The 25,055-nt window shown below is 39.4% G+C and overlaps 4 protein-coding genes across 4 annotated transcripts; 2 read left to right on the forward strand and 2 right to left on the reverse strand.

Moving 5' to 3' along the window:
- The first annotated feature begins 283 nt into the window (after window positions 1-283).
- On the forward strand, window positions 284-9,011 carry LOC135166895 (uncharacterized). The gene is made up of 4 exons (XM_064129617.1): window positions 284-1,022; window positions 1,699-8,280; window positions 8,488-8,654; window positions 8,731-9,011. The coding sequence occupies exons 1-4, from the start codon at window positions 807-809 to the stop codon at window positions 8,831-8,833; spliced, it is 7,068 nt and encodes a 2,355-aa protein (XP_063985687.1). The 5' UTR covers window positions 284-806; the 3' UTR covers window positions 8,834-9,011.
- A 93-nt stretch (window positions 9,012-9,104) lies between these two features.
- On the reverse strand, window positions 9,105-15,860 carry LOC135166896 (facilitated trehalose transporter Tret1-2 homolog). The gene is made up of 7 exons (XM_064129618.1): window positions 15,718-15,860; window positions 12,416-12,545; window positions 12,172-12,331; window positions 11,428-11,884; window positions 10,932-11,181; window positions 10,259-10,667; window positions 9,105-9,911 (listed from the first exon to the last, which is right to left on the reverse strand). The coding sequence occupies exons 1-7, from the start codon at window positions 15,735-15,737 to the stop codon at window positions 9,667-9,669; spliced, it is 1,671 nt and encodes a 556-aa protein (XP_063985688.1). The 5' UTR covers window positions 15,738-15,860; the 3' UTR covers window positions 9,105-9,666.
- A 1,491-nt stretch (window positions 15,861-17,351) lies between these two features.
- Window positions 17,352-22,966, forward strand: LOC135166898 (methionine aminopeptidase 1D, mitochondrial). Its single transcript, XM_064129620.1, has 7 exons — window positions 17,352-19,690; window positions 19,942-21,421; window positions 21,481-21,729; window positions 21,954-22,145; window positions 22,239-22,389; window positions 22,507-22,617; window positions 22,691-22,966. Exons 2-7 carry the CDS (start codon window positions 21,350-21,352, stop codon window positions 22,879-22,881), a joined length of 966 nt encoding a protein of 321 aa, XP_063985690.1. The 5' UTR covers window positions 17,352-19,690; window positions 19,942-21,349; the 3' UTR covers window positions 22,882-22,966.
- Prosbeta7 (Proteasome beta7 subunit) lies at window positions 22,690-24,765 on the reverse strand. Its single transcript, XM_064129621.1, has 5 exons — window positions 24,605-24,765; window positions 23,905-24,111; window positions 23,663-23,809; window positions 23,328-23,526; window positions 22,690-23,115 (listed from the first exon to the last, which is right to left on the reverse strand). The coding sequence occupies exons 1-5, from the start codon at window positions 24,733-24,735 to the stop codon at window positions 23,026-23,028; spliced, it is 774 nt and encodes a 257-aa protein (XP_063985691.1). The 5' UTR covers window positions 24,736-24,765; the 3' UTR covers window positions 22,690-23,025.
- Between the last annotated feature and the right edge of the window lie 290 nt (window positions 24,766-25,055).

The following is a 25,055-nucleotide window of genomic DNA, read 5'->3' on the forward strand; positions in this document are numbered from 1 at the left end:
TGAATTTTGCCTATGATGTTGGCCCGCAAAAAAATAAAAAAATCAACTTTTTTAATTGAACGGTACCTGGTTTTGTTGGCCCATATGTACTCTCCCCCACCCCCCGTTCGACGGAGAGTTTAGACAAAGACAGTCACATTCAGACCCTCCTTGTCTGTTCCATTGGAAAGTGGAAGACCACTAGCGCCATTAATTCGCGAATATTCCGACAAACTCTTTGTCGACCAATCACTGTCCGTTATTTCAAATCAAACGGTTAGGCGTCCACCGGCTGGTAACCGTCGTTCATTCCTCTCATTTGTGTTTCTGTCTGTGACGCTCCCGGTCGTTCCGTGCCAAGACTCTTGATTTTTCATCCCCAACAACTCATTAAACCCCCCCCAAAGACTTAGTGAACATCCCCATTTTAGCCAAAGATCTTTCTCATACCAACTGTTAATAATAAGCTGTGAAAATTCATTAATAATCTGACAAAATGTAGAGTGAAAATGGTGACTTATTTAACGGATTTTTATCGTTATGACGGGAAAATTGGTGTTTTCCTCATTTAGGTTTGCAAATACGCTTAGTCAGACCCAAAAAGTGATAATTAATATTAAATTGATTGAACATTAACCGTGAGATATATTGACTTGGGATAACCTAAAAGATTCGGTAGTTTTTATACAAAATAAAGTGAAGAATTGAGATTGTGGTACTTATCAGTCTGCAAAATGTACAGGTAATTTGTTCAACGTGCTGTGTGAAGTGTTTGTTCAGTGAATTCGACGGTAATATCATTCCCTTGACGAATAAAAAGAAACAAAATGTCGGATAATATAAAAGTGGCGATTAAAGTGCGTCCCTTGATAAAGAGGGAGGAAAGGGATAATCTGCCTGAACAGTGGGCCATTGACAACAACAAAATCACCCAGTTTGATGTGGAGACCAAGAAGAGAGGAGAAACTGAGTACAGCTTCGACTACATTTTTGATCAGAAATCTACTAACGAAGATGTTTTCAAGGCAACGGTTCTCCCTGTGGTGAGCTTATTCTTTATCAAGGAATCGGGGTGAAAAGGTTACCTTCTGGACTGGGGTTTACTTCCTGGAGGTTTTCAACTTCCGTATTTTTCTCATTTGTTTCGCCTATCAATAGTATCACTAATGCTCAATCCGTTTTTTTCTATTAATCGACATTTCCAAGAATCAATCGAGGTTTTCATAACATTTAAGTCTGTTTTTCATCTTGGAGATGATTTCTGAAGCTTTTGCATGACACCAGCGGACGTACCCAAATTCTCTACTCGAATATTAGGTTTACTTTGCGCCAGGGGAAGGTTTATGGCTCTTCCTGATTTTTTTACACTTTTTAAATGCATGAAAAACCTGACACAAACTTCTAATGCCTATAATTAACAAGTGTTTAGCACCTTTAATGCGTGAAGATCGAAGGTATATTAACTTGATTTGGTTGATTTTTATTAACCCTCGTACACTATTTAAACAAACTAAAACTGAACGTCGCGGCATCCACCGATTTTTTCATAACATTTACTGCATTTACTGCTGCAAATTGCACCATTCATTGGAATTTGAGTGAAACCGTGTGACGAGAACGAAAATTCAAGAAATGCACCAGGGACTTCAGGTGGATAATTTAAACGAACTTGGCCCCTCGGAGAGAGCGCCCAAGAAACTAAGTCTCCCACAATTACAGGTAGAAGCAGCGATGCGAGGGTTCAATGGAACCATCTTTGCGTATGGTCAGACCTCATCTGGAAAGACCTACACAATGATGGGGACGCAGCTGGAGCCAGGAGTGATTCCTCTGGCAGTCACTGCGATATTTGACTACATCATGAAGGACGAGACTCGAGAATTTGTGCTAAGTGTTTCGTACATTGAGCTGTACAACGAAAAGGTTAACGATCTTCTGGACACGACGAATCAGGACTTGAAGCTCCGCGAGGAGAACGGGGAGGTGAAGGTGGACTGTAAGGAGGAGGTGACTCATTCGGTGGAGGACATTCTGAGGGCGATGAAGAGGGGGCAGAAAAATCGTAGAATAGGAGAGACACACATGAATGATAAAAGCTCGAGGAGCCACACTATATTCAGGATCATGATCACCAGTGTCCTGCGAAGTGATCCAGATGGAGTTGCCACTGTTGCCCAATTGAATTTGATTGATCTCGCTGGATCCGAACGGGCCAAAGAGACTGGAGCCACTGGAGACAGATTCAAGGAGGGAAAACATATCAACCTGTCACTCTCCACTCTAGGTCTTGTGATCAATCAATTGAGCGAAAGCCAGATCAAGTGTAAGGGGCAGAAGGGGGTGGGACACATCAGCTATAGGGACTCCAAATTGACGCGAATTTTACAGTCGAGTTTAGGCGGCAACTCCCTGACGACCATCATTTGTGCTGTGACACCAGCGGCTGGTGATGAGACATCTTGCACTCTGGCATTTGCCCAGAGGGCGAAGGGCATCAAGAACAAACCGAAGGTGAATGAGACTGGGAGCGATGAGGCACTGGTCAAGAAATTCAGGAGGCATATTCACAGGCTCGAGGGGGATCTCAAGGATATGTCAAAGGCGTTGAAGGAGGAGAAGGAGGAAAAGCAGGAGAAACTCCAGATTATTGATGTACTCAAGGGGCGAATTGAACTCCTCAGGACCAAAATTCTCTCTGGAGATGGGTGCAGGAGTGAGGGTAAAAAGTCCAAGTGCCCATCCAGCCGGAGGAGGACCTGGGGGGGCCCTGGGACTTCCCCAAGTTCTTCTCCAGTGACTTTTGAATTGCCAACCATTCAGGAGAGTGTTGTACTACATGAAGATCCTGAGGAGAAGAAAAAATACATGAAGAGGAGGCAGAGTGTCTTCAGAAATGTCAAGCTAGTGACTGATGACGAATCGTTCTCGACCAACTGGGAGGACTTTGAACTACAGCTCATCAAGGATGAGGAGGAGAAGATGGCACGTTGGTCCTGCTTGAGCAATGACTCTGTGCAACAACCTCGGGAAATGTACGTTGATTATGGGAGGCACGTGGAAGAGCCCGAGTCAGGGTCTGGCCACACCTCATCCAACGCTGAATGCCCAACAACACCGACCAAAAGTAATTCTCCTAACGCTGAAAGCGGGTCACCTGAAACTCCTAAGACACATCTTCGCCATCAGATAACAGACCTCTGCATTGAGTACAATCAACTACGATGTTACACGACTCTGGAGAAACAGCTGCGCCAGGAGGATGCGGTACCTCAGGAACCGATGCTGGAATTCATCCAGAAATCCCTCCTGGACAGTGAGCAGGTATGCAAGGATATAAATAAGAAGTACTCAGAGCTAAAGAGTGAATATTCCATTCTGACAAACGAGCACCAGGAGTCCCTCGAAGAGTGTGAAAAACTACGAAGAACTGTTGAATCGCTGACATCAGCAGGAGAACAGTTACCGCTGATCGAATCGGAGAGGAATCTCTTCAAGGCCAAGTTCGAGGAGACCACGAACAAATTGAAAATTCTGGAGGACGAAACCTCCTCCCACGCGTATGCTATGGAACTTTTGGTTGATAAACATAAGCTCAGGGAGAAGGAGCTGGAGAAATCTCTGAATGCCGCCTGGGAGGAGCTAAAGTCACTCAAAGATGGACCTAGCCAGGCAGTTGACAGTAAAAGTAACGATAATGACTCTTTAAAACTTTTAATCAGTAAATTGACGACTGAATTGACTTCAGCAGGCGAAAAAATTGAAGGACTTGATAACGAAAATAAGGAATTGAAAGAGCAAGTGAACTTGTTAATATCCAAAGCCGAAGAAGATGTGCAAATGCCCAAAGAAATCGTTGATGATTTGAATAAAAAGATCGAGGATTTGGAATTGGCTCTCAAACTCAAAGACTCGGAGATTTCTGAGCTCCGAGAATCAATTTCTGCCACCAACGAAAATGAGGAATTAAAGGAGAAACTGAACTTGTTGATGGCAACCGCCGAGGAAGATGTAAAAAATCATAAAGAAAACGTCGATGAGTTGGGTAAACGAATTGAGGAGTTCGAACTGACTATTAAATTGAAAGACTCGGAGATTTCTCAGCTCAAGGAATCACTTTCTGCTAGTAACGAAAATGAGGAATTGAAAGAGAAACTGAACCTGGTGATGTTGAAAGCCGAAGAAAATGTAAAAAATCAGAACGAAATCATTGACGATTTGAACAAAAAAATTGAAGACTTGGAATTGACTGTTAAACGGAAGGAATTAGAGATTTCTGAGCTCCAGAAATTGATTCCTGTTGCCAACGAAACCGAGGAGTTAAACGAGAAACTGAACTTGTTGATGTCAAAAACAGAAGAAAATGAAAAAAATCAGAAAGAAATCGTTGACGATCTACATAAAAAAATTGAGACCTTGGAATTGACTCTTAAATGCAAAGACACGGAAATTTTACATCTACAGAAATTAACTCCAACTAAACAACCGCAGTTGACACAGAAGAGCCCGGAAATTTCCTCCCCTGAAGCTGCAGAAAGGCCTCCAGAGTCGTCTCCAGTTTCAAAATTACCATCAAAACTGGAGGATACAAAGTTCAGAATCCCGAAAAATATCTCAACGATTGATAAAACCCTCCTGGAAGAGAGCATAATTTCCAACACCAGCTTTTTCAACTCTTTCGCTCTGGAGAAGTCGCTTGCTCCAACCGACTCAGTATTTACCAACGATATGTCTATCACTGCAAATACCACGATATCCACTAGTCTAATCGATCCAGATCAGAGTCTTCTCCAGGAGTCTCTGCTCCAGGGCTTGCTCGCCAAAACCCCGGAGGAATTGATCTCAGTGATCGATGCCCTGGACAAGAACAACAGGCGACTGATGAAGGAGTTTCAGGAGAAGGCTCTGGAGAGTGAGGAGATAAAGAACTACGTCTCAACCTTCAAAGCTGACGTGGAAAACCTTCGACAAACCGTCATGATCCTAACAAACGAGAATGCCGAACTGACGATAGAACTGGAGCACGAGAACGTTCACGCTGACGAGATAAAACGGTCGTTGGAGAAGCAGGTGAAGAATATCCTGGAGGAGAAGCGAAATCTGGAGACTTTGAACAAAAGCCTGAACAACTCTGGAATGAATCTCATGGAATTCAGTGTCTGCACAGGGGATGATCTCCAGGTGAAAATTGATTCGTTGACAGCTGAGAATGGCCACTTATCCTCTGATCTCATGGAGAAGCTGGAGGAACTGGAGGAAATGGAACGAAAATTCCAAATTCAGAAGGAGAAGTGCCAGACACTGGAAAAGGAGAATGAAGATCTGTCGAACAATCTCATGGAGAAGATCGAGGACTACGAGAGAATTATCCAGGGGCTAAAGGATCAATTGTCAGTGAAGAGTGATTCCTGCAAAACGTGCGGACACCTGGCTGAATTGATCCAGACCCGTCGGGCTTTGAAACTGGAAGTTAAATCAGCTGATAAAAAACTTGAGGATTTGAGAGAGGATTTTGAGAGGAGATCAGTCAGTGTCGGGAAGTTGCAGGAAAAAGCGAAGGAGAATATGAATATTTCTGGTTTTCTGGACGATACGATATTCAGTGGAAGTATTCTGGAAGCTCCAGAAGGTGTTGATGCTGTCTCGTATGTTGAGGAGAAAGTGCAGAAGCTGCACAGCGAGTTGGAGGACTTGAGGACTAATTATGACAGCTTGACGACTCTGTACAATCAGAAGTGCCAAGAGATCGAGACGTTGAGTGATAAGAAGATAGATCAGGTCAGGGAGGAGGTGCAGAGACACAGAGATGATCTCCAGAAGTTCAAGAAGTGCATTAACAACGTCAGCAATGCTCTGGAGAAGTTCAAGGATGAGAAGTCGGCGGTTGAGGGCCAGCTGGAGGCACTGAAGGAGGAGAATAAGTGTTTGCTGGAGAGAGTGAGAGAGGGCGAGAGAATTTCCCTGGAGTTGAAAGCAGCTGGAGAAACCAATGAGACTCTGAAGGAGACTGTTGATACCTTGAGTGATGATTTGAGGAGTTGTAGAAATGAAAATGGTCGTCTTGTTGATGAGATCTCATCGTTGAAGGCTCAAGTGAATGATCAAACTAATTCTCCAAGACTTCAGGAGCTGGAGGAGGCAAAATCGTACTTGAAAAAGGAGATAACCTCTCTCCAGTCGTCACAGAAGTTGGATGAAACACCGGTGATAATCGACCTGATAAAACTCTTCATCACTACGATAATGGCAAAAGAGAGTGAAATTATACAGACGATCCAGTCCTCCCACAAGAAGGAGAAACTCAAGCTGGAAGAGGAGAAGAAGCAGCTGGTGGACGCGGAAAAAAGATCGATGCTGTGGGCTAAGGAGCTGGAGGCAGATGTGGAGAGACTCCAGAATGAAATTTCAACTCACGAGGCGAAGAAGTCGTCTCTGGAGGAGGACTTATCACGGTTCCAGAACCTTCTGAAGGAGTTGAAGCACGAGAAGAATTTGTTGGACGAGAAGGTGAGGGTCATGGAGGCGGATTACGTGGTTCTGCAGTCGGATCTGGAAAAGTATTCGAAGGGGTCATTCTCGGAGGACTCCAAGTCACTGAGCTTGGAGGAGCATGAAAAGATTCTCCATGAGGCACTGATGAATAAGGATATTGAGCACTCGTCCAAGGTTCATCAGCTGGAGGAGAGGCACAGGATGAAGATCGAAGAGCTGGAGAACTCTGTGGACTGTCTCAAAACGAAGAACATGGAATTGAGGAGGAGTATCGAGGGACTGGAGGCCAACAAGGAGAATTATCAAGCTATCATCGATCTCAAGGGCATTGAGCTGGATAAATCAGTCAACACCATTGATCGACTGGAGAAAGAACTGGAGGAGGCGTCAGTGGCCTGTGATAGCCTCCGGAGACTGAACGATGAACATCTGGGGAAGGTCAAGGAGGTCACGGAACTTCTGAAGGTCAAGTGCGATAAGCTCTCGGAGATGAAAAACCAGATTCAGGGAATGACCCCTGAGTATGAGAGACTCAAAGACGAATCATTGGAGAATCAGTCGAGACTGGAAAAATACAAGACTGAGATCGAGTTCTTGAGGGGAGAGAGCAGTAAGCAGAAAGCCATGTTGGATGAGGTACAGGATGCCATGAAGAGTCAAGAGATTAAATCTGCAGGTCTTGAGAAACAACTTGCTGAGAGTAAAAATCTTAATGAGGTTCTCCAGGCAAAGTTACACGGTATGGAGGAAAAAATTGAAGCTCTCACAGCGGAGAATGAATCACTTGTCAGGAAGATCAGGAACAGTACCAGTAAACTCACTGCTGAAAGAGATCTGGAGGATCTCCGGGATGAGAGTGCGGGGTTGAAGAGGAGTCTTGAAGGGGCCAGCAATAGAATTTTAGAACTTCAGACGCAAAAGTCACAGCTTCTCTCCGAGTTAACTGACCTAAAATCACAGCTTACCTCCTCTCAGTCATCGTCCACCACCATCACCACTCTTCAGACGACAATCACCGGCCTCCAGTCTCAGCTGGAAGCATTTCAATCTGAAAATATGAAACTGAAGAAAGAAAATGAGGAACTCGACAAAGAGATGGACCTTATGCTGCAGAGAATCGAAGAACTGGATAATTATGGTACCAACATGGAGAGGAAATACTGGGACCTCAAAGAAGAAAAAGACGCCCAGACCAGCACCCGAACTCAAGATCCAGACTACAATATTCTAAGAGAAAAATACGATAAATTGTCGAGAGACTTTCAGGAGCAGGTAAAGACGTGTGACACCTTGACGAAGGAAAATGTTGAATTGAAGTTAAAAATCAACGACGGGTTGACGCACCCCAAGAGCAATAGCTCCTCCAGGTCAGCGAGCCCCACCCCAAGTGTGTCAATGAGGAGAAAGAGACGAAGTGATATTTTCAATCAGAATCGGCCGCAGGAGCTCGCACAGGAGTTCGTCGTAACCGAGGAGAGAGAGTGCAATTGTGAGAGTCTCAGGAAGACTAATCTCGATCTGGAGCATCAGTTGGTCTTGAAGAAGGGCAAGATAACAGCCCTGGAGATGAAGATCGCAGGTCTCTGCGTTCCCTACAAGAAGAAGTGCGAGGATTACCAGGAAATGTTGGATCTGGCTAAGCAGAATATCCAGCAATTGCAGAAGGAAGTCAGCAGGCTCAGGGAGGACCAGGGCAAGGCCAGCAACTGTGAGAAGTGTAAATACTGGAGAGACAACAGGAGAGATGCCGAGACGCAGTGCATTCCAGAGGTCATGACTGGGTTTTTTGCGCCCAGATCGGGAATTGTTGCGGTAATTGATTTTTTTAGTGATTTCTATTATTTTTTTTAATTTCAATAGATTCCTCAAAATAATGAAACTTTAAATTTTGAATAATTTAAAAAAATTGTTGCAAACAATTTTTATTCAATTTCATACAATTAAATATATAATTAATTATGAAAGATAATGGGGAATAAAATAGTGAATTAAATTCAATATTTCAAATTTATTGGACAGGACCAGGTAATGGTTGATAAGAAAATCGAGAAATTGGAGAAAGAGAAAGACATTCTGAAGAATCTGTGTCGTTCTCGTCGTTCGGAAATCTACAAATTGGACAGGAGAGTGAAAGAATTGGAACTTCTGTTGCAATCCTACGAAACTGTATCTGGGGACTCGATTCAGTAAGTAAAATTTAATTTATATGTTTCTGAATGAAAAATAATTTTATTGCTAATTTTTCTATTCTCAATTTTCAAGATCTAATGGCAATATGAGGGAGGAATTGAAAGAGAACGTGCCTTCAAACATCATGGGACAGTCTATATCCTCTTCATCCCGTTCGTACAGTCTTAACCAGTGATAGATAGATTAATTTCCGCGAGAGTATTTAATTAGACGATTGAATGCATTATATATTGAGTTTATCAAGTGACCTTAGGATTATACCATGTATATTTTTGGAGTTGTCAGTGTCCACTATGCAGAAAGTATTTTTATTGAGAATTACGAATTGAGAAATAAAATTTCTATTATCTTTACCAATGAGAATTTTTTTCTCGTGCTTCAGCCATTTTCCAGTTGAATTTTCGCTGGCAAATGTACAGTTAATGTTGATGAAGGTAAGTCAAACATTCTTTTTTAAAAATCCATAAAGCATTTTTATTACTCGATTGACATAATCACTGTAATATTGTCTGATAATACATCCGTCAAAATTTTTTTGTTAATGTTGAATAATTCACCAAAGTCGGAGACACAATACATTGTTCAATTTTTTCAAAGTTCACGCAATTTTTCAGTATAAAAATTCAGATAAATAAGATACAAAAAATTGTGGAGATCGTAGTCATAGAATGAAAAAAAAAAGAATTCTTTAATTGTTCTACGTAAATTATTTCATAACAAAATTTATAGGAATTATTAATTTTTGTTCTAAGGAAGGCCACTTCACGGACGAATTATAATCAATTGTCTTTGGGAAGCATTCGAAATGTTGGTCGAATGCTTTTCCTCAAACGTCATCCTCTCGTCAAATTTTCATTATTGCCTCTATCTACGAAAACTTAATGAAAAAAGTGTTTTGAGAAATAACGAAGGTAGTTGATTATTTTTTCAGGACAGAATGAACCATAAGTACTTGCTATCATACTTTCTTGTGTTTGAAAAGAATTTCATTTTTTTTAATATAATTTTTTAAACGTGTTCAGCACCTTTGGGATTCAATGGGGCAGAAGCTTGATTCTTGGCTTTTTCTTGGGCTCGTTTTCGGGCGCGGCGTTTTTTCGCCTTGGCATCAGCTCCTGCTGCTACGAAATTTGTGTGGAAGTACTCCTCGATCTCGGATAATTTCTTTCCATGAGTTTCTGGCAGCAGAAGCCAAACGAAAATTGCTGCGCCCACGGAAACACCTGCGAAGAACCACTGGATCGCATACGATCCTAAAAAAAACAAATTTCAACATTATTTCAATCAGAAATCCTCGATTAACAAATGGTCGAGGCATTCAACCCTTTTTACTTATCAAAATTATCGATTAACTTGCGTGACAAAAATTTGAAGAAAGTCATGAAATATTGAGTCCGAATGATTTCGTTGTTCATAAATTATTGGAAGAAAATAATTTATAACTTTCAAAAATCGCCCTTTATAAATTGCTTCATGATTTTCCCTCCAAAATCAAATTTCTATTTTTTTAATAGATAAATACTTTTCTCTCTTCAATATTGCGGTTAAAATTCGCGTCAATTTTTTTTTTTTAATTTAATCCTTAATCAACTCAACCTACCCCCTAGAAAATCGGTGAGACTTCTGAAGCTCTGAACAGCAGCAAACATAAGTATATTGGCCATTGCGTAACTGATTGACTGGGCAATCCCCCGGATTTCCGTCGGAAATAATTCGGCCGTCATTGTCCACGGAATTGTCAGCATTCCAATCATTGAAGTGCAAACGTAAAGTAGGAGACATATGACAGGTGCTATTGCACGTGGGTCATCCACTCGCTTATCTGTCTTAATAAGAAGCGTAAAGTACCCGGAGATGCCCATACAGAGGGCCATCCCCAGGGCTGAGATGATGCATAGGACTCGTCTCTTGTACCGTCTCAGTAACCAGGTGTTCACCATAGAGCAGAAGAATCTGGTGAGACCTACGAAGGTTGAGCAGGTGTAGGGGTCGATTTTAGCTCCGGCTTCCTAAGAAAAATACCACACCATGAATCGTCAGGTCCTCTTTAACTGTTCCATGTTGAAACAAAAATTGATTTCCTATTTTTTCCCAGGAGAAAAAAATTATATGAAAAACGGTTCATTGTTAAGAAATATTCTGTGATACTTCGCCCTTTCGATGCTCACTCGCGATAAAATAACTTTGCGGTATTCAGTTGCTGGGGGAATTTCCTACTCGTGTTAATTGAGACAAAGCCCGTATAATTTTCTTCATCAATTGACTCGACTTACCACAAACCACGTGACAGCGTAAAACAACGTGATATAAATCCCCGAGAATTGTTGGAATAAAAATAGTAGAAAGAGAATGAGCAATGGTTTCCAGCCAGTTGGCTTGAAGAAAGCCCTGACTTTGCTGCCAGCACCGCTGTGTTTGCTCCTCCTCTGTTCGCTCAATTTAATCTCATTCTCCTTCGTTATCGTGGTGAAATGCTGCTCAGCAGCAGGGATCTTTCCATATTGAACGTCAGACTTGTACAGCCTGAAAATATGAGGGTTGACAGTGAAAATTCATTCACAAAACACTCCAACTCAATTGTGGCAATTGAACACTCATAAAATATTCATTTCCACGAATATTTTCACGTCCAAAAGAGATAGACAAATTTTCATCAATATCTTTTCTGCATCTCTCAGTTCGCCCTTAAAAAAATGTCAACGAAAATTTCACTAGCTCATTTCAGTTCGAAGATACTCATCAAAAACTTAAAATGAATGGGGTACCAACCATTCTAATACTTTTTTGGCTTCATCAGTCCGTCCCTTGGCAATCAGCCACACAGGGGATTCAGGAACGAACAATTGAATGATAAATACTGGTACAACAGCGTAAATAATGCTCAACCAGGCAACAAGACGCCAGTCGAGGAATGTACCCTTGAGATAGACGAGTACCATTCCCAGTGATGCCAGGGTGGGTCCAAATGACATCAGGCAGCCTCGTAACTCGGGTCTCGCCACTTCCGTTATGTACACGATCGCCGGGGAGGTGCCCATGGCTGTTGACATTCCCGAAAGAATTCTACCCACTAGGATCATGGGAACATTTGTTGCTGTGGCTATTAGGATCCATCCGATGACACTGGGTATCGTGCCAATTTGCAATGTGCGAAGACGTCCCACTGTTTCCATTAGGAAACCACCCAGGAGGGAGCCCAGGGGTGCCGCAATTACAACGACACTTGCTGCAAGAGGAATTCGAATTTTTGATTTTTTCTTGTCCAAAAAAATGCGACAAAAATTATTGTAATTCGCTCTAATTCTTCGGTTTTAAGCCTTAATTAAGACCTGTCAACTCGTTCTGTTCATTTCATCGCAAGACAGGAGTAGAAATCAAATTAATGGATATTTGTTCGTAATTGGGGAACAACTTAATTTGTATATTGTCCTGATATCGGAAGTAATCTTTTTAGTGAAACACATGGGGGAATAATTTATTCTGCTGGTGCTATAAATCTCAAAAAGCCATTACCTATCCAGGAAGTTTCACCCTTAGTAGCCCACAGTTCGGTGCTGTTAGGCTCGATGAGGGTGTTATTATTAATTTCTATTTTAGGAATTAAAATGGCGGAATATGCCATGCTGAGGCCGACAGCGATGTGAAATGTTGCAGTGAGTACACAGGCTGTGATCTGCGAAAAATATGGTATCAATATCGATATCCGATGAAATTGAGGAGAAGTAATTTCTTTGGATAATTTGGGTTTTTAATTCACCTCGGGAATTGCATTTTTCAGACGTGTGGGCTCGACAAAGCCTTTGTTCAGACTTCTGCTGGAGACGATTGCATCCTTGAAGCATTCTCTCTCATTCTCTTCTATGTTCTTCGACGCTTCGCGTTCAACACTGAAATTTGAGGACAAAGTCGATGCGTGTCATGAAAAAATTATAATAATTTTTTAAATGTTCGGCGAGAGTCCTAGACAGCGCAGATTGATTGGGCACTAATGTACCTCATAATTTGAGATCATTTTTTTAATGAAAAAGGAGGTGCCAAGTTCTGCATTTGATGAAAAGGGTTTTTTTTTCGTTTTTTTAAGTAAAAAAAATTTATTCACAAAACGATTAATAGTCAATGAACATTTTGTAACGGAGGACAGGTGTTTCTCCATTTCAAAACAACCTCCGAAATTGAAATAAAAAATTTTGCAACCGAATTATTCATGGGAAAGACTCCAAGATGATATTAAAAAATAAAAAAATCATGCAAAGGGATTGCTCTCAGCAATAAATTATCCTCGTGAAGGATTACATAAAATGTGTAAAAATGCATGTATCTACAGCTCAATAATCTCGTTTATTTAACGCCGAAGGCGCGTCTCATTCAGAATATTCTCGTAAAATATTGAGTTCGATTGTAAAAGGATTTACGAACAATCTTTTGTCGGTCTAACTGCATTCTTCGAGCCGAGTGATTCCACTCACGACAGCAGTTTATTTCATAACACTGAGACGTGCAATTCTCGAGCTATCGTGCTCCTCAAGCCCTCAATATAATGAGTATAAAAAGTGATGAAAAATGAGATATTGCAATATTTATCGGGGTCTGGAGGACTTGCGCGCTGTAAATTTATATGGGAGCAATTAGACGAGAGATGTTTTTTATTTATTGAGTAATAAAAATACGGTGGATAACAAATCCTAACAATCTTCTCCTTTCTTCTCACTGACGAGGAAATTTTTTTATTCAGACTCTTTTTCCGGGGCAACAATAATTGTCTTAAGTTATCGCGCTGAAAGGCTTGAACAGGCGCATGGAATGTCTGCATATGGGCACATAATGTCCCCAGCTATAATGTTCGACGTTATTAAAGAATTTAAAATTCAAATTTCGAGTTAATTTCCACGAATATCGAGAGTCGAAAGGAAAATCTCTCAATATTTATTGGTGAGATATTCCGTGAATGTCAGTATTGTCAAGAATTCAAATTGTCAATGCAACTATTCCGCGAGGAAAAAAAACAATTATTTAATATAATCTCTCAGCGAAGAATTCTCAATATCAACAAATATTCTCACGTTACCCGGGAGATTAAACATCTCCGACTGATGATTAATACGCGGCGATTGGTTAATTATTCGCGAACGTGACGATCAAGGCAACAGCTGACAACAAAATTGCGGCTGAGGCACTCGATAAATGTTTTAAATTGATGGGTGTACATAAGGGTGTCGGATTTATTCAGTAGCACAAGTCCAAAAGCCATTCGAATACTTGAGGCAATTACGTGAGCGTGATTTTTAAACTGGAAAATCGAAGCAGTTGTCGTGTTGATTTTTTAATTTATCAGAAATACACGGATTTGCAAACGATATATTTGTTGATCCTCACGACTATCGATTTTTTAGAATTAATTCTCGACCGTATGTTTAACGCTCGAACACGACAGAATGTGAATACAAATTATTGTGAAGTGCGTTAGAGTAATTCAGTAAAAAACATAAATGATAGTGACCAGTAATTATCTCGAGTCACGGTATTCTCGAAACTCTTACAAAACATTCATTATCACATGCAGTCTAGCAATGGTCAGTCAGCCACGTGACAAGTAGCCAAGCCTTTGCGTTAATATCAATGCTGGTGGAGAAGGAGCCATGTGAAAACATGACACCAGTCAATTCTACAAGTGACTATTAAATCAAGAAATATATTTTTGTGGGGAACTGGCTGGATGGGGAACCCAGATGGTCGAGCGAGAGATCGATGTAAATATTATATGATTAAAGAAATCATAAATCAAATTTGTTTGCGATCATATTGATATGGTAATGACTAATGATAGAAATTATTCATTTTAGAAATCATTTTCCTGTTGATCTCTGGATCTGATTGGGGGTGATTTTTTCGAGAGAGTTGAGCTTCAAGGATACGATTTGTTATCGAGGAATTTCCAGTCGTAAAGTTTGAATTATTACATCTGAACGATTTTTTAATACTTTTACGAGGACTTGGCAATTAGGGTAGAATTGTAATGTCTCAATATCGCGTCACGTGTTGTAGATAATGTATAAACATATAGATTGTCCGAACGTGTAAACAATTTTCATGAAAAAAAAATTTCCGCGAAACTTTCTCAAAGTAAAAAAATGGCACTTGTCATTGCACACGTTCTTAATTTAGAATCAATCCGGTAAATAACTGAAGGTTCTATGCAATGAACAATAATTTTTTTACGCTCATAACAATGACTTTTCAATGTCCTGTAATTTTTCAAAATCGCAGGTTCTGCTTGATAAACAATATGTTTATTAAATTCAGAGGGAAAAATGGACTTTAACACGTTCTGACGATCTTTCGATCTTCACATGATTAAATAAGAATCATGGTTCCTTGACCTTGACGAATCATCTCCTTGGCTCAATCAGTAGTTCGGCATCTCGATTAATTTTTCTCCCAATCATTGAGTCAGCCATCGATTTCCGCGATAACGATCGCACAAGTACGCGCTCGGCCTCGAACTTCACATAACGTGGATAGTTCCAAAGTGATATATCGATTAACCCTGGAATTGCTGTACATCGGGCAATCCACTTTATCACGAGTATTTTTTCCCCCTGTGATTTTTTATTCAGACTTTTGTCCCGTGACGGGCGGTGTCATGCTGTCTGCAACGGACTATTTTTGTAGTTGAGTTCACAGAGATGTTTGACGAGTTGCATAATTTTTTTTGAGACTCAACTTTTTTTTGTGATCGGATAACAGCTGCCTTTAAAAATGGGGTTTATCTGCGTGTTGCGGCATTTTAGAGGAAAATGTAGGGAGACATTTTTTTGAGCCATTTTTATCAGCTACACAAAAGATTGAGAAACTTTTCTGATAAATCTAGGATTTCTCAAGATGTTGAACGTTTAGAAAAAAATTATATTGGGAGCTATGACTCTAGGGAAAAAGACGATGTCTTTTGGTGAATATTCGTATACCTTTGTCTAGGTTTTCTATTCCTTTCGCTGTAAAACTGGGGCTTTGATTTTATAAAATTGTTGAAGAAAAATTGCGGAATGAAATTCAAGGACTTACCTCAAGGAGTAAGGGTCCATTATAAAATATCCTTCACAGCCAGGAAAATACTGATCCTTGAGGAGGTTTGAACTTCACAAAATGATTTCAATTTGGATTTGTTAATCTTCCGTTATTTATTATTTCTTTGTTAATTCTCCTAGGCCCTTTCACGTCAACTCATCGCCATTGGCACGTCAAATTCCACCATTGTTATTCACCTGCGAAAAACCAAAGATTATCATTGCGATTAATTCATAACAATTTCACATAACAATTTCACAGCTCATTCTTTTAAAAAAAATTCAGTTTCCTTCAGACTTTTCTTTCGGACTAGATTGTGAGCCACTTATTTTATTATTAAATTTACCAGTCGTTTGCGCAATTTTATTGACCGTTATCAATCGCAACGATCGAATGGAATGTAGATGAAAAACGATAACATTCGAAGAAAAAAAATCTGTAATCCCATCCTGATGGTTTGATATCATTATCTCGAAAATACCATGAATGAAATGAACTCCCCTTACGGAATATACAATCATGTACTTATTGATTTTCCGAACGGTTGTCTTTTCAAAACAATTCGAAATCACCTCTCGTGCAGTACAGAATAATTCCATGTCCTGACAATCCGTGATTATTTAACGTTGCCATTTAAAAGAGAAAAATCATTACGAACTAAAAAAGAAGGAAAAAACCCCTGCCACGATTGTTGGCAAATTAAATGTCAACCTTTACACGAAAAAGATCTACTCATGCATTTTTAATTTAATAATAAACTACTAGCCAAAAAAAATGTGATTTTCAAATAATTTTCTCAATCTATCAATTTTTTTAATGCCATTCCTTTCGTTAAATCTTGAATTAAAAAATTAATCGTGACTCCTATGTCCATTTAACTTTATGCCAACTGTCACCTTTTTCCTCTACAATTAATAAGTTCATTTTTTCGTTATCAATTTCTCTCTGAACTCATTTTGCATTTTAAATAAAAATAACGATTTTCCCTGTATCGGCCTGAACTTAACTAATTCATTTGTGACCATCACAAATCAGAAATAACTTATGACCGTCATCACGCATCTGCAAAAATAATGTGACAATTTGCTTGCAAATTATTTGTGCCAGTCGTTTGCAGTTAAAATATTTTTGCGTCACATGAGCATTGACTTTATGTGACTCCAGGCGATCCAAAAAATTATGATCACATACACAATGCATCTCCAACAAAGAACACAGCAGCAGCTCAAAAACCCTCAGCCATTTTCTCCCATAAAAAAAATTAATTTCGACCTTAACTTTCACCGGGTTATTTTCCGAACTGAATAAAAAAAAATTAAATTGAAAAGCAGCGGAGAAAGAGAAATGCTTCGAACGAAAATTTACCTGACTTGACACTGATGAATCGATGATGCAACTGTCAGGGACAGCTGGCCAGCACCAAAACTGTTGAAGTCGGTCGTTGACGACTGACTGGTCGAGCGTTCCTCATACCCCAGTAAATGTACCCCGGAATGAGAACGGTGTGCGCGATCGTAGCGTCGACAGGAGGAAACTAAACTATTGGTGAAAATGTACAGTCACTTGTTACCAAACTGATCTATTAATAACAACAAAACTTGTCATTTGCAAAATTTCGCAAAACTCCGAATCACGTGCGATGCAATTATCGTCAGATACTCCAATTGTTCTGCATATTCATCGAGTGATTGGAATCGTGATATGAATCGAACGGTCATTCATGCGGAAATGTAGGAATTAATCGATCAATGAATTATCACGTTGTTCTTGAACATTTTCCAATCATCGGTAATTCCAGGGTCTTTGAACTGTGGGTATCGATCCGGTGCGCTTCAACATTTTGTGTCTAACAATACGATTTTTTTCTATTCGAGTTATAATTTGACGTATCGACTGGTCTTTTAATTTTCAATTTTATCATAAAAATATATTTTTTGAAAAGAAAAGCTCCAGGAAAAACAGTCTTCAAATGAACGTGAGAGTCTTCGGGATAAGATAAGCGCAATTTTTAAATAAATAATCCACTTGAATCGATCCTTCAACCCGTCCAGCTATCGCGCCCGATTGTGCAATAGTTCGGCATCGATAAAATTTTAATTGGTAATCATATTCCATTTTATTTATTCGGTGCGTAATGGAATCGTTACAATGTTGTGAACAAAGACAACTACAATTTACGATGCGCGTTTCACGTTTATTTCGCTATGATTCAGGCGAATGAAGGAAGTAATCGCTATGCGATGACCGGAGGCGATGTCTGATCCAAGATATTAAGGTCTAGTGTCATTTGATAATAAATTTTCAACTAATCAGTTTATTTTTCGTCTCTGCAAAATACTTGTGAACAGTTTTTTCTCGTTATTTCGGAAAAAACGGAGGGAATTCCTCAGTATAAATTACCCAAACGTTTGGTAATTAAGATGCGCTTCGACCGTTCGAGAAAATTTAGTAACATTTTTTATGAATAATAATAATTCTGTGTTGTGATATTTCCGAGATTTTATTCCTCACTTCCATTGATATTATCGCACTGGTTTTATCGATTGGAAGGAAGCCGGCCGGCCTGGAAGAACGTCGACGCCAGGCGCCGGCAGAAGCTCATACCATTCACCCCGACGTCAATAAACAGGAACCTCCCTTACTCCCTTAAATTCACCCTTGTTTTCTCATGATGTGTCTATTTCCTCAGTGAGTGTTGACCGATGCATTTTGAAAATGAAAAATTTCCATGTCTCGGCGCCACTTTTTGCGCAATTTATTAAATGGGTGCGGTCGTTGTTGAACGGAGGGGTGAGTACATACAGCGGTTAAAATAAAGGGGTGGGCCAAAACGGGGGTAAAGCCGTGGAGGGTAATTACGAGTGCGTTTCGCTGGAGGTGGCGAAAGTATTACTGGTAAAAAAATTGTCTGGATTTCCCGGACAAACTGGAAGTATTTGATTGATGTGAAAAACCCACTGGATTTTGAGTTTTTTTGGAAAGTTTGAATAAAGTCCCGTTTTTCAACGGTAGGATAAAAAAATGGATCTACATTTTTAACTAAAAACGAGCGCTGACGGACGTATTTGGTACTCAGTAATGAATTTATTAAGAATTCAGAGGAATCTGGAATTGAAAAAGGCAACGAAATCATTGGAAATAATTTCAATCCACTCGTTCAATGTGAAAATTTAGAAGAGAAATTTATCATCGACACTTGATTATGAAAAATTACTCGATTGTTGGGACCAACTCATTGGGCCGTGCGAGCAATCATAACGGCTGGCATCATCACATTCACTATATATATACATGCATTGCCTTTATTGTTTACGACAGGTTCAATTACTCGTTTGACCCGGGCAGAATCGAGATGAATCGCGTGGACTCATAAAACTACTTAATCATTTAATCAAAAGGCGGATCGAGTCGGTCTTCGCTCCAGAGTTCGTTTCAATTTCATTCAATTATCATTACAATTTTTACGGAAAATTTTTTTATTGAAGGGAATTTTTTACAATTATCCATTCACAAATTGAAGTGCCATCTGCTACTCGAAAATTCCCGCTAAGATTTATCATTTCCTTTTACCAGCGTTCGGTATTTTGCTAGCGTTCGCCACCGACGGTTTCTCCTTTATCGATGTTAAAATAAAACATTCTGCACTTACTATAGACATGTCTAAATACGCAGTGGCATTGTCATTGTCAAAGAGGTTCCGTTTTGATTAAAATGTAATAATATCAGAGAACCGAGAAATTTAAGTTGTCGTATTGTCGAACCGCCATTCGCTGGTGGATAGTTTTGGTGAAAGTCGGGCTCTGATTGGTCGAGTACATGATAAAAAGTATTCATGGGAATCCCCTCATTTATCAATGTTAACCGTTTCACCAGCTCCTGACGCTACCACATCGAGTCTCCACATAATTTCAAATAATCGAATATTTTTCACACACATTGGAATTGTAAAGAGTCTTTTTGTGTAAAAATGGTAAGTACTCCTTTATTACATAATTATTTCAATAAATAACGTCCCTGAATGTCGTCAAATGGTCTTTCTCGCACATCGCTTCGGAGCAATGAAAAATCTCAGTGATATTCGCTCTCCTCGAACATCCGAATAAAAATTGTTATATTTAAAAAAATTGTTTTCTAAAACAAATCATTTCATTTCATTTAGATAATCATTCATTATTAATATCCAGTCACACAAGTCTTTTCACCCTGAGAAATGATTTTCAGTCGGAAACCAGACTACAACTTATGGGCCCAACATCTGCTGATTTCCTCGAAAAGTTTATCAACACGATTAAAAACAGAACAGATATGAACCTGCGGAATTATGAATTTAGTGACGAATTTAGAAGGACCCTGGACGATATGGCGACAACGCGGATGCCGTTCGAATTTTTCGATGCGATCGTCAATATATCGATACGTCTCGTCAGCTTCGGCGATGAAACGTCTGATGTCCATGCCTTCGTTGATGCTGTGATGAGGGCTCTCACGGCCTTCTGGGGATGGTTCATCGTGAAATTTGCATCCAAAATGTTCCGATTACTGATACTGCTCTGCCCGACACCGTTCATGAAGTTAATTGTGACGGTTCTCTACATCTTGGTGGACACGTTCGGGGAACGATTGTGGAATGAGTACATCCATCCGAGAATGCGACGGTACGTCGAGTTTGTGACGAACAAAATTCAAGGGAGTGATGAGACTTCTGGGTGAATTGACGACCTGGGAACGGTGGGACTTCACTAGGAGATTCCATTAAAAATTCTATTGAAATACTCGCTTGCGGGTCATCCTAGAAATCTCTCCAGAACTAAAAGATCATTTTCTCGCACTCGTCACGAATTAGAATTTCACGAGTTTTTATGTACTAATTTCTTTTAGTTTTCGATAAAAAAAAATGGAATAATCAATCGGAAAAAAATTGCACTGAGGAAGCTCAATAGAAAATATTTAAATAAAACACGAGAATAATTTAATGGAAATAATTAGTGAAGTCGACGGAGATCCGTTGGGGTGCCTTCAGAACCACATGCATCAAGGAACTCTACATTGATAGGGAGGAAATGGCCGAGAGGGTCATTTTATTGTCAGGTGATCCTTCTGGGGATCGCCTAAATCATGTAAAAGTCTTCATATGCGTTTTCAAGATTTTTTTTCAATAATTATTAATTTCATTTTTCTCCATAATCATTTTTGCACGATTTTTTAGTTATTTAAGAGAATTCTTTGCATCATAAAATGAGTCGCTTTTAAAATTTTTCGGAATGTCAAAGTGCTTTATAAACATTGTGAGGGAATGTTTTATTCCCGATATTCGATTAGAATAAAATTTTTAAACGATTGAAAACCTATTTTTTAAAATTTATTCTCATCTGAAAAACATCATTCTTTCTCGCTCCTATTCCTTACACGACCCGGTCACAATTCCTAACCTAAAAAAATCAATATTAACTTCTAAAAATTGATCACAAAGCCGTATTGCTTGTGAAAACTCAAAAAGTGTAATAAACATCGATTTTAATAATTCGGTGCTAACTTTCCGAACTCCACTGACGAAATAAAATCATAACTCATGAATATTTCCATAGTTTAATGTGTAAACATTTTTTTTGATTCGAGAAAAGTGGCGAAAATGTTCAAGAGACTTTCAAACATTGTTCAGCCATCGAGGAATTTATTCGAGAATTTTTTTCGAAGATCGAAGGTAAGTCTTCCCCCTTACCCCATATCTCCAGCAATGTTCATACAATTTTTTTCACTCAGGAGTTACCATCCAAAGAGAGGCGAATAGTCAACAATAAATTCGGACAATACGAACTCATTGAGCCCTGGTATCTGAGTCCTATCAAAGAGATCCCATCATCAATCCCTAAGCCTTGTTATTACAAGCCATTTTCCCAGGAGATCCCCCCTCCCAGCATTGAAATAAAAAATGATGATCAGATCGAATCCATGAGGCGCAGTTGCAAACTGGCAAAAACTGTTTTAAACTACACGAACAAAATAATTAAGGTAAGGAATTGATAATTACGAAATGAAAGATTATTTTCATCCTTCGATAAACATGATTGAAAATTCATTATCCATTGAGATTTTCAATTACATTTTTCTGACGCCGTTGCCAAGAAAATTTATCAACGAAACATTCAGTAGCTAAGTGATAACCCGAGAATAACAATTTTTGGGCTGTGAACCACTTGATGAATCCCTCAGAATCTAAGGCATATTTTTTTTAGCCTGGAATTACAACAGACTTCCTGGACCAGCAACTCCACACCCTGATAATTAATAGTGGAGCTTATCCGAGTCCCCTCGCTTATTACGGATTTCCAAAGTCAATTTGCACGAGTGTGAATAATGTTGCGTGTCACGGGATACCGGACAATCGTCCTCTGGTGGAGGGAGACAGCATCAACGTCGACGTTTCAGTGAATATCATTCTCACGTATATCCCTAATACAAATTAGGGATTGCCCTTGCCAGGAAAATAATAATAGCCTTTTGATTGATTTGTTTTCTAGGTTTATTTGAATGGTTTTCATGGTGACTGTGCAGCAATGTTCACGATTGGTGAAGTGGACGATCAAATGAAGAAGTTAATAAACGTCACGGGTAAATGTCTGTACGCTGCTATCGACATTTGCAGGCCTAATGAACAATTTTGTAACATAGGTAAATGCTCATGTGAAGTCATCGTCAGGAAAATAGTTGGATATTTATTACATATTAATGAAAAAAGGGTACGTCCCCCGATTTTAGTTTTACGAGAAAGAATAATTTATTTTTTAGGACATGTTATCGAGGAAATTGCGAATGCCAATGGATTTTCTGTGATTCCTTACTTCGCTGGGCATGGAATAGGAAATTATTTCCATGGCCTCCCTGACATTTTTCATTTTGGTAATTTTTTTTTTTCAACCCAATAAAGAATGAATCCACCGATGAGTTTATCAATTATGTTAATTATTTGAAGCTAATGATGAAGCTGGCGAGATGCAGCCAGGGATGACATTTACTATAGAGCCAGTGCTGACTCAAGGAGACAGTGAAATTCGAGTACTTGAGGACGGATGGACTGCAGTGACTGTTGACGGTGCCAGAACGGCACAGATGGAACACACCGTCCTAATCACTCAGACTGGTTGTGAAATTCTCACTCGTTAAAAGAATCGTTCCCTTCGTTAGAAGGCATTTGTATTTATCAATGTTTATTTATCAATTAAAAAAAATTATTCGTGAAGATTTGAAATCATTTGAATTATCATTCGAATTATTCAAGAAAACACTTTGAATAATTTATTCAACAATTTACATTCCAGCGATGGCCCAATGTCCTTTCACGTCAATGGGTCCCTTTATTTCAATGCCCTTCTCCTTCGTGATGACTCCCAGTTGATACTGAATCATTAAATTAATAGTTAGTATGCTAATGAATACAGTATCTATCATTAATAAATAAATTGCGAGCTCTGATATAATTTTTTTTACTGATGATTCTTTGAGGAATGATGAAAATTTTTTTTCTCTTTTAAAACGCTCCACAAGTGGACAAGGTCTGGTGCAAAAATTTTCAAATACTCTTTTATCATATTTCTACCGTGATAACTCACTTTAGGGAATGACCTGCCGTCCCTGAGGTAGAGGACTTCCATGCACTGGTGGAGAAGATGGGCGGCCTCCTCCTCACTCATTTCTGGATTAGCCTCGTACGCTTTGCGAAGTAATGGAGTTGCCATGTAGGCACCATAGCCAGTGGCGATTACTGGGTCGACATAGGCTGTTCCAAGTTTATCCACTGTCCCCATGAATCTAATCCAAAAATTAATGAATTAATCAAATAGAACTTGAAAAGATTGAAGAATTTCACGCGGTATATGTCTTATGATTTCATTCGTTTTTCTTGCATTGGATAAATATCTAACTAAATTGCTCAATGAGCACTTACGGCTTTCCATTATCAAATCCAGCAATTATGAAATTATTCCACAAAGGATCGAACTTCGATCTTCGGTTGTAGAGGACTCGTGTCAACCAGCAATGCAGAGATTTCGGTTTCAATGTGAAGCCATCATCAAGGCAGTGCTCTTCAAGACTGAAAAAGGATTAAAAAATAAACGAAATTAAATTTACCACATACTTCATTAAAAATGGGTCAATTATACGGCTCATTAGTCCATGTTGACTCACATCTTCTGATCAATCATGGTTTTGAGGTACTGGAAATCAGCGTAGTCTCCCCCAGCCCCCAATATAATGTTATCGTTGACTTTCATGATACGTTCGACACTTCTGTATCTAGCTAGTGATCCATAGGACGCCAGGGTGTCAGCAGCGATCAGGACACCGTCCTTGAACTGCACTCCAACGACTGATGTACCAGTCGTTACTGGAGATCTTAAAAAATCATCAAAAAATCTATTACCATTTTTCAAAGTGAGAGAGAGGTAGTAACGTCATGAAAACATGAAAGGGAATATCGATCTTCTCTGCTCCATAAAAAAACTAAAAAACATTAGTGTAACCGTATAAAATGGCAGAATATAAAATTACAAGAATGATAAGAAATAGAATAAGACAATCGTAGTCAATGAACAATATTTAAATATTGTCATTTTCATTTTCTAAATTCGGACTCTAGTAGAACTTCAACGATTTTGAGGTTAAGTTCACTTGACTGGATTTTTTTCCGCACAAGGCAATTGGAAACATTTCTATCACTTAAAATATGATGATTGGATTTCTTTGAAGGGGAAGTCGATGTTAAGAGTGAGTCCAAATGTCCCAAAATGAGTTCAAAGAATTTCCTGAGAGTTGATATAAGTGAGATGATAGGCACTTTTGGGGATTGATGGAAATTTCCATTTATGGAAGCTTTTTATTGACTTACTGTGAAACTTGGATGGGATTGGCATTTTGGTTGACAACTCTCCCTGGGAAATTATAGATAGCCCCTGGTGCTGGACCATTTTGCCAAAAAGGTGCCGGAGAAAAAGTGTCCATGGTACTGAATGACGCCATTGCTGTATTTCCCGAGGATTTCAAATGTCATTCTCATTGAAATATAACTATAGATTTGACTGAATGTCATAGTGAACCGCTAGATGACCCCACGCGTATTTCTGCGGCCGCTCGGTGTCGGTAACTCCACCGAAATGGATTGAGCCGGGTAAAGTTTGTACATCGTTAGTACAAAGATTATAGGGGAGATTGCTGACGCTTATGGAGCAAACCGCGTTTTAGAATATTTCCCGAGCCCTAGAAAAAAATCGGAAATCGTCTCACGAATCCAATGGCGTCGGTCAAATTGTCCTAGCTATGATAGTTCTAACGATATGGAC

This window comes from Diachasmimorpha longicaudata, chromosome 10, assembly GCF_034640455.1.
Source record: "Diachasmimorpha longicaudata isolate KC_UGA_2023 chromosome 10, iyDiaLong2, whole genome shotgun sequence".
Taxonomy (NCBI): Eukaryota; Metazoa; Arthropoda; class Insecta; order Hymenoptera; family Braconidae; genus Diachasmimorpha; species Diachasmimorpha longicaudata.

What these genes read in the sequence shown, in the direction of transcription:
- LOC135166895 (XM_064129617.1), top strand. Translation starts at nt 807, where the DNA reads ATGTCGGATAATATAAAAGTGGCGATTAAAGTGCGTCCCTTGATAAAG. An exon ending in CCAGATCGGGAATTGTTGCG is followed by an intron (nt 8,281 to 8,487) that starts GTAATTGATTTT and finishes TTTATTGGACAG; the next exon opens with GACCAGGTAATGGTTGATAA. An exon ending in GTATCTGGGGACTCGATTCA is followed by an intron (nt 8,655 to 8,730) that starts GTAAGTAAAATT and finishes TCAATTTTCAAG; the next exon opens with ATCTAATGGCAATATGAGGG.
- LOC135166896 (XM_064129618.1), bottom strand. Translation starts at nt 15,737, where the DNA reads ATGGACCCTTACTCCTTGAG. An exon ending in ATGGACCCTTACTCCTTGAG is followed by an intron (nt 12,546 to 15,717) that starts GTAAGTCCTTGA and finishes CTCAAATTTCAG; the next exon opens with TGTTGAACGCGAAGCGTCGA. An exon ending in GGGTGAAACTTCCTGGATAG is followed by an intron (nt 11,885 to 12,171) that starts GTAATGGCTTTT and finishes TTCCTCTTGCAG; the next exon opens with CAAGTGTCGTTGTAATTGCG.
- LOC135166898 (XM_064129620.1), top strand. Translation starts at nt 21,350, where the DNA reads ATGTTCAAGAGACTTTCAAACATTGTTCAGCCATCGAGGAATTTATTC. An exon ending in ATTTTTTTCGAAGATCGAAG is followed by an intron (nt 21,422 to 21,480) that starts GTAAGTCTTCCC and finishes TTTTTCACTCAG; the next exon opens with GAGTTACCATCCAAAGAGAG. An exon ending in GCATCAACGTCGACGTTTCA is followed by an intron (nt 22,146 to 22,238) that starts GTGAATATCATT and finishes TTTGTTTTCTAG; the next exon opens with GTTTATTTGAATGGTTTTCA.
- Prosbeta7 (XM_064129621.1), bottom strand. Translation starts at nt 24,735, where the DNA reads ATGGCGTCATTCAGTACCATGGACACTTTTTCTCCGGCACCTTTTTGG. An exon ending in ACCATGATTGATCAGAAGAT is followed by an intron (nt 23,810 to 23,904) that starts GTGAGTCAACAT and finishes ATCCTTTTTCAG; the next exon opens with TCTTGAAGAGCACTGCCTTG. An exon ending in ACGGCAGGTCATTCCCTAAA is followed by an intron (nt 23,116 to 23,327) that starts GTGAGTTATCAC and finishes TTAATGATTCAG; the next exon opens with TATCAACTGGGAGTCATCAC.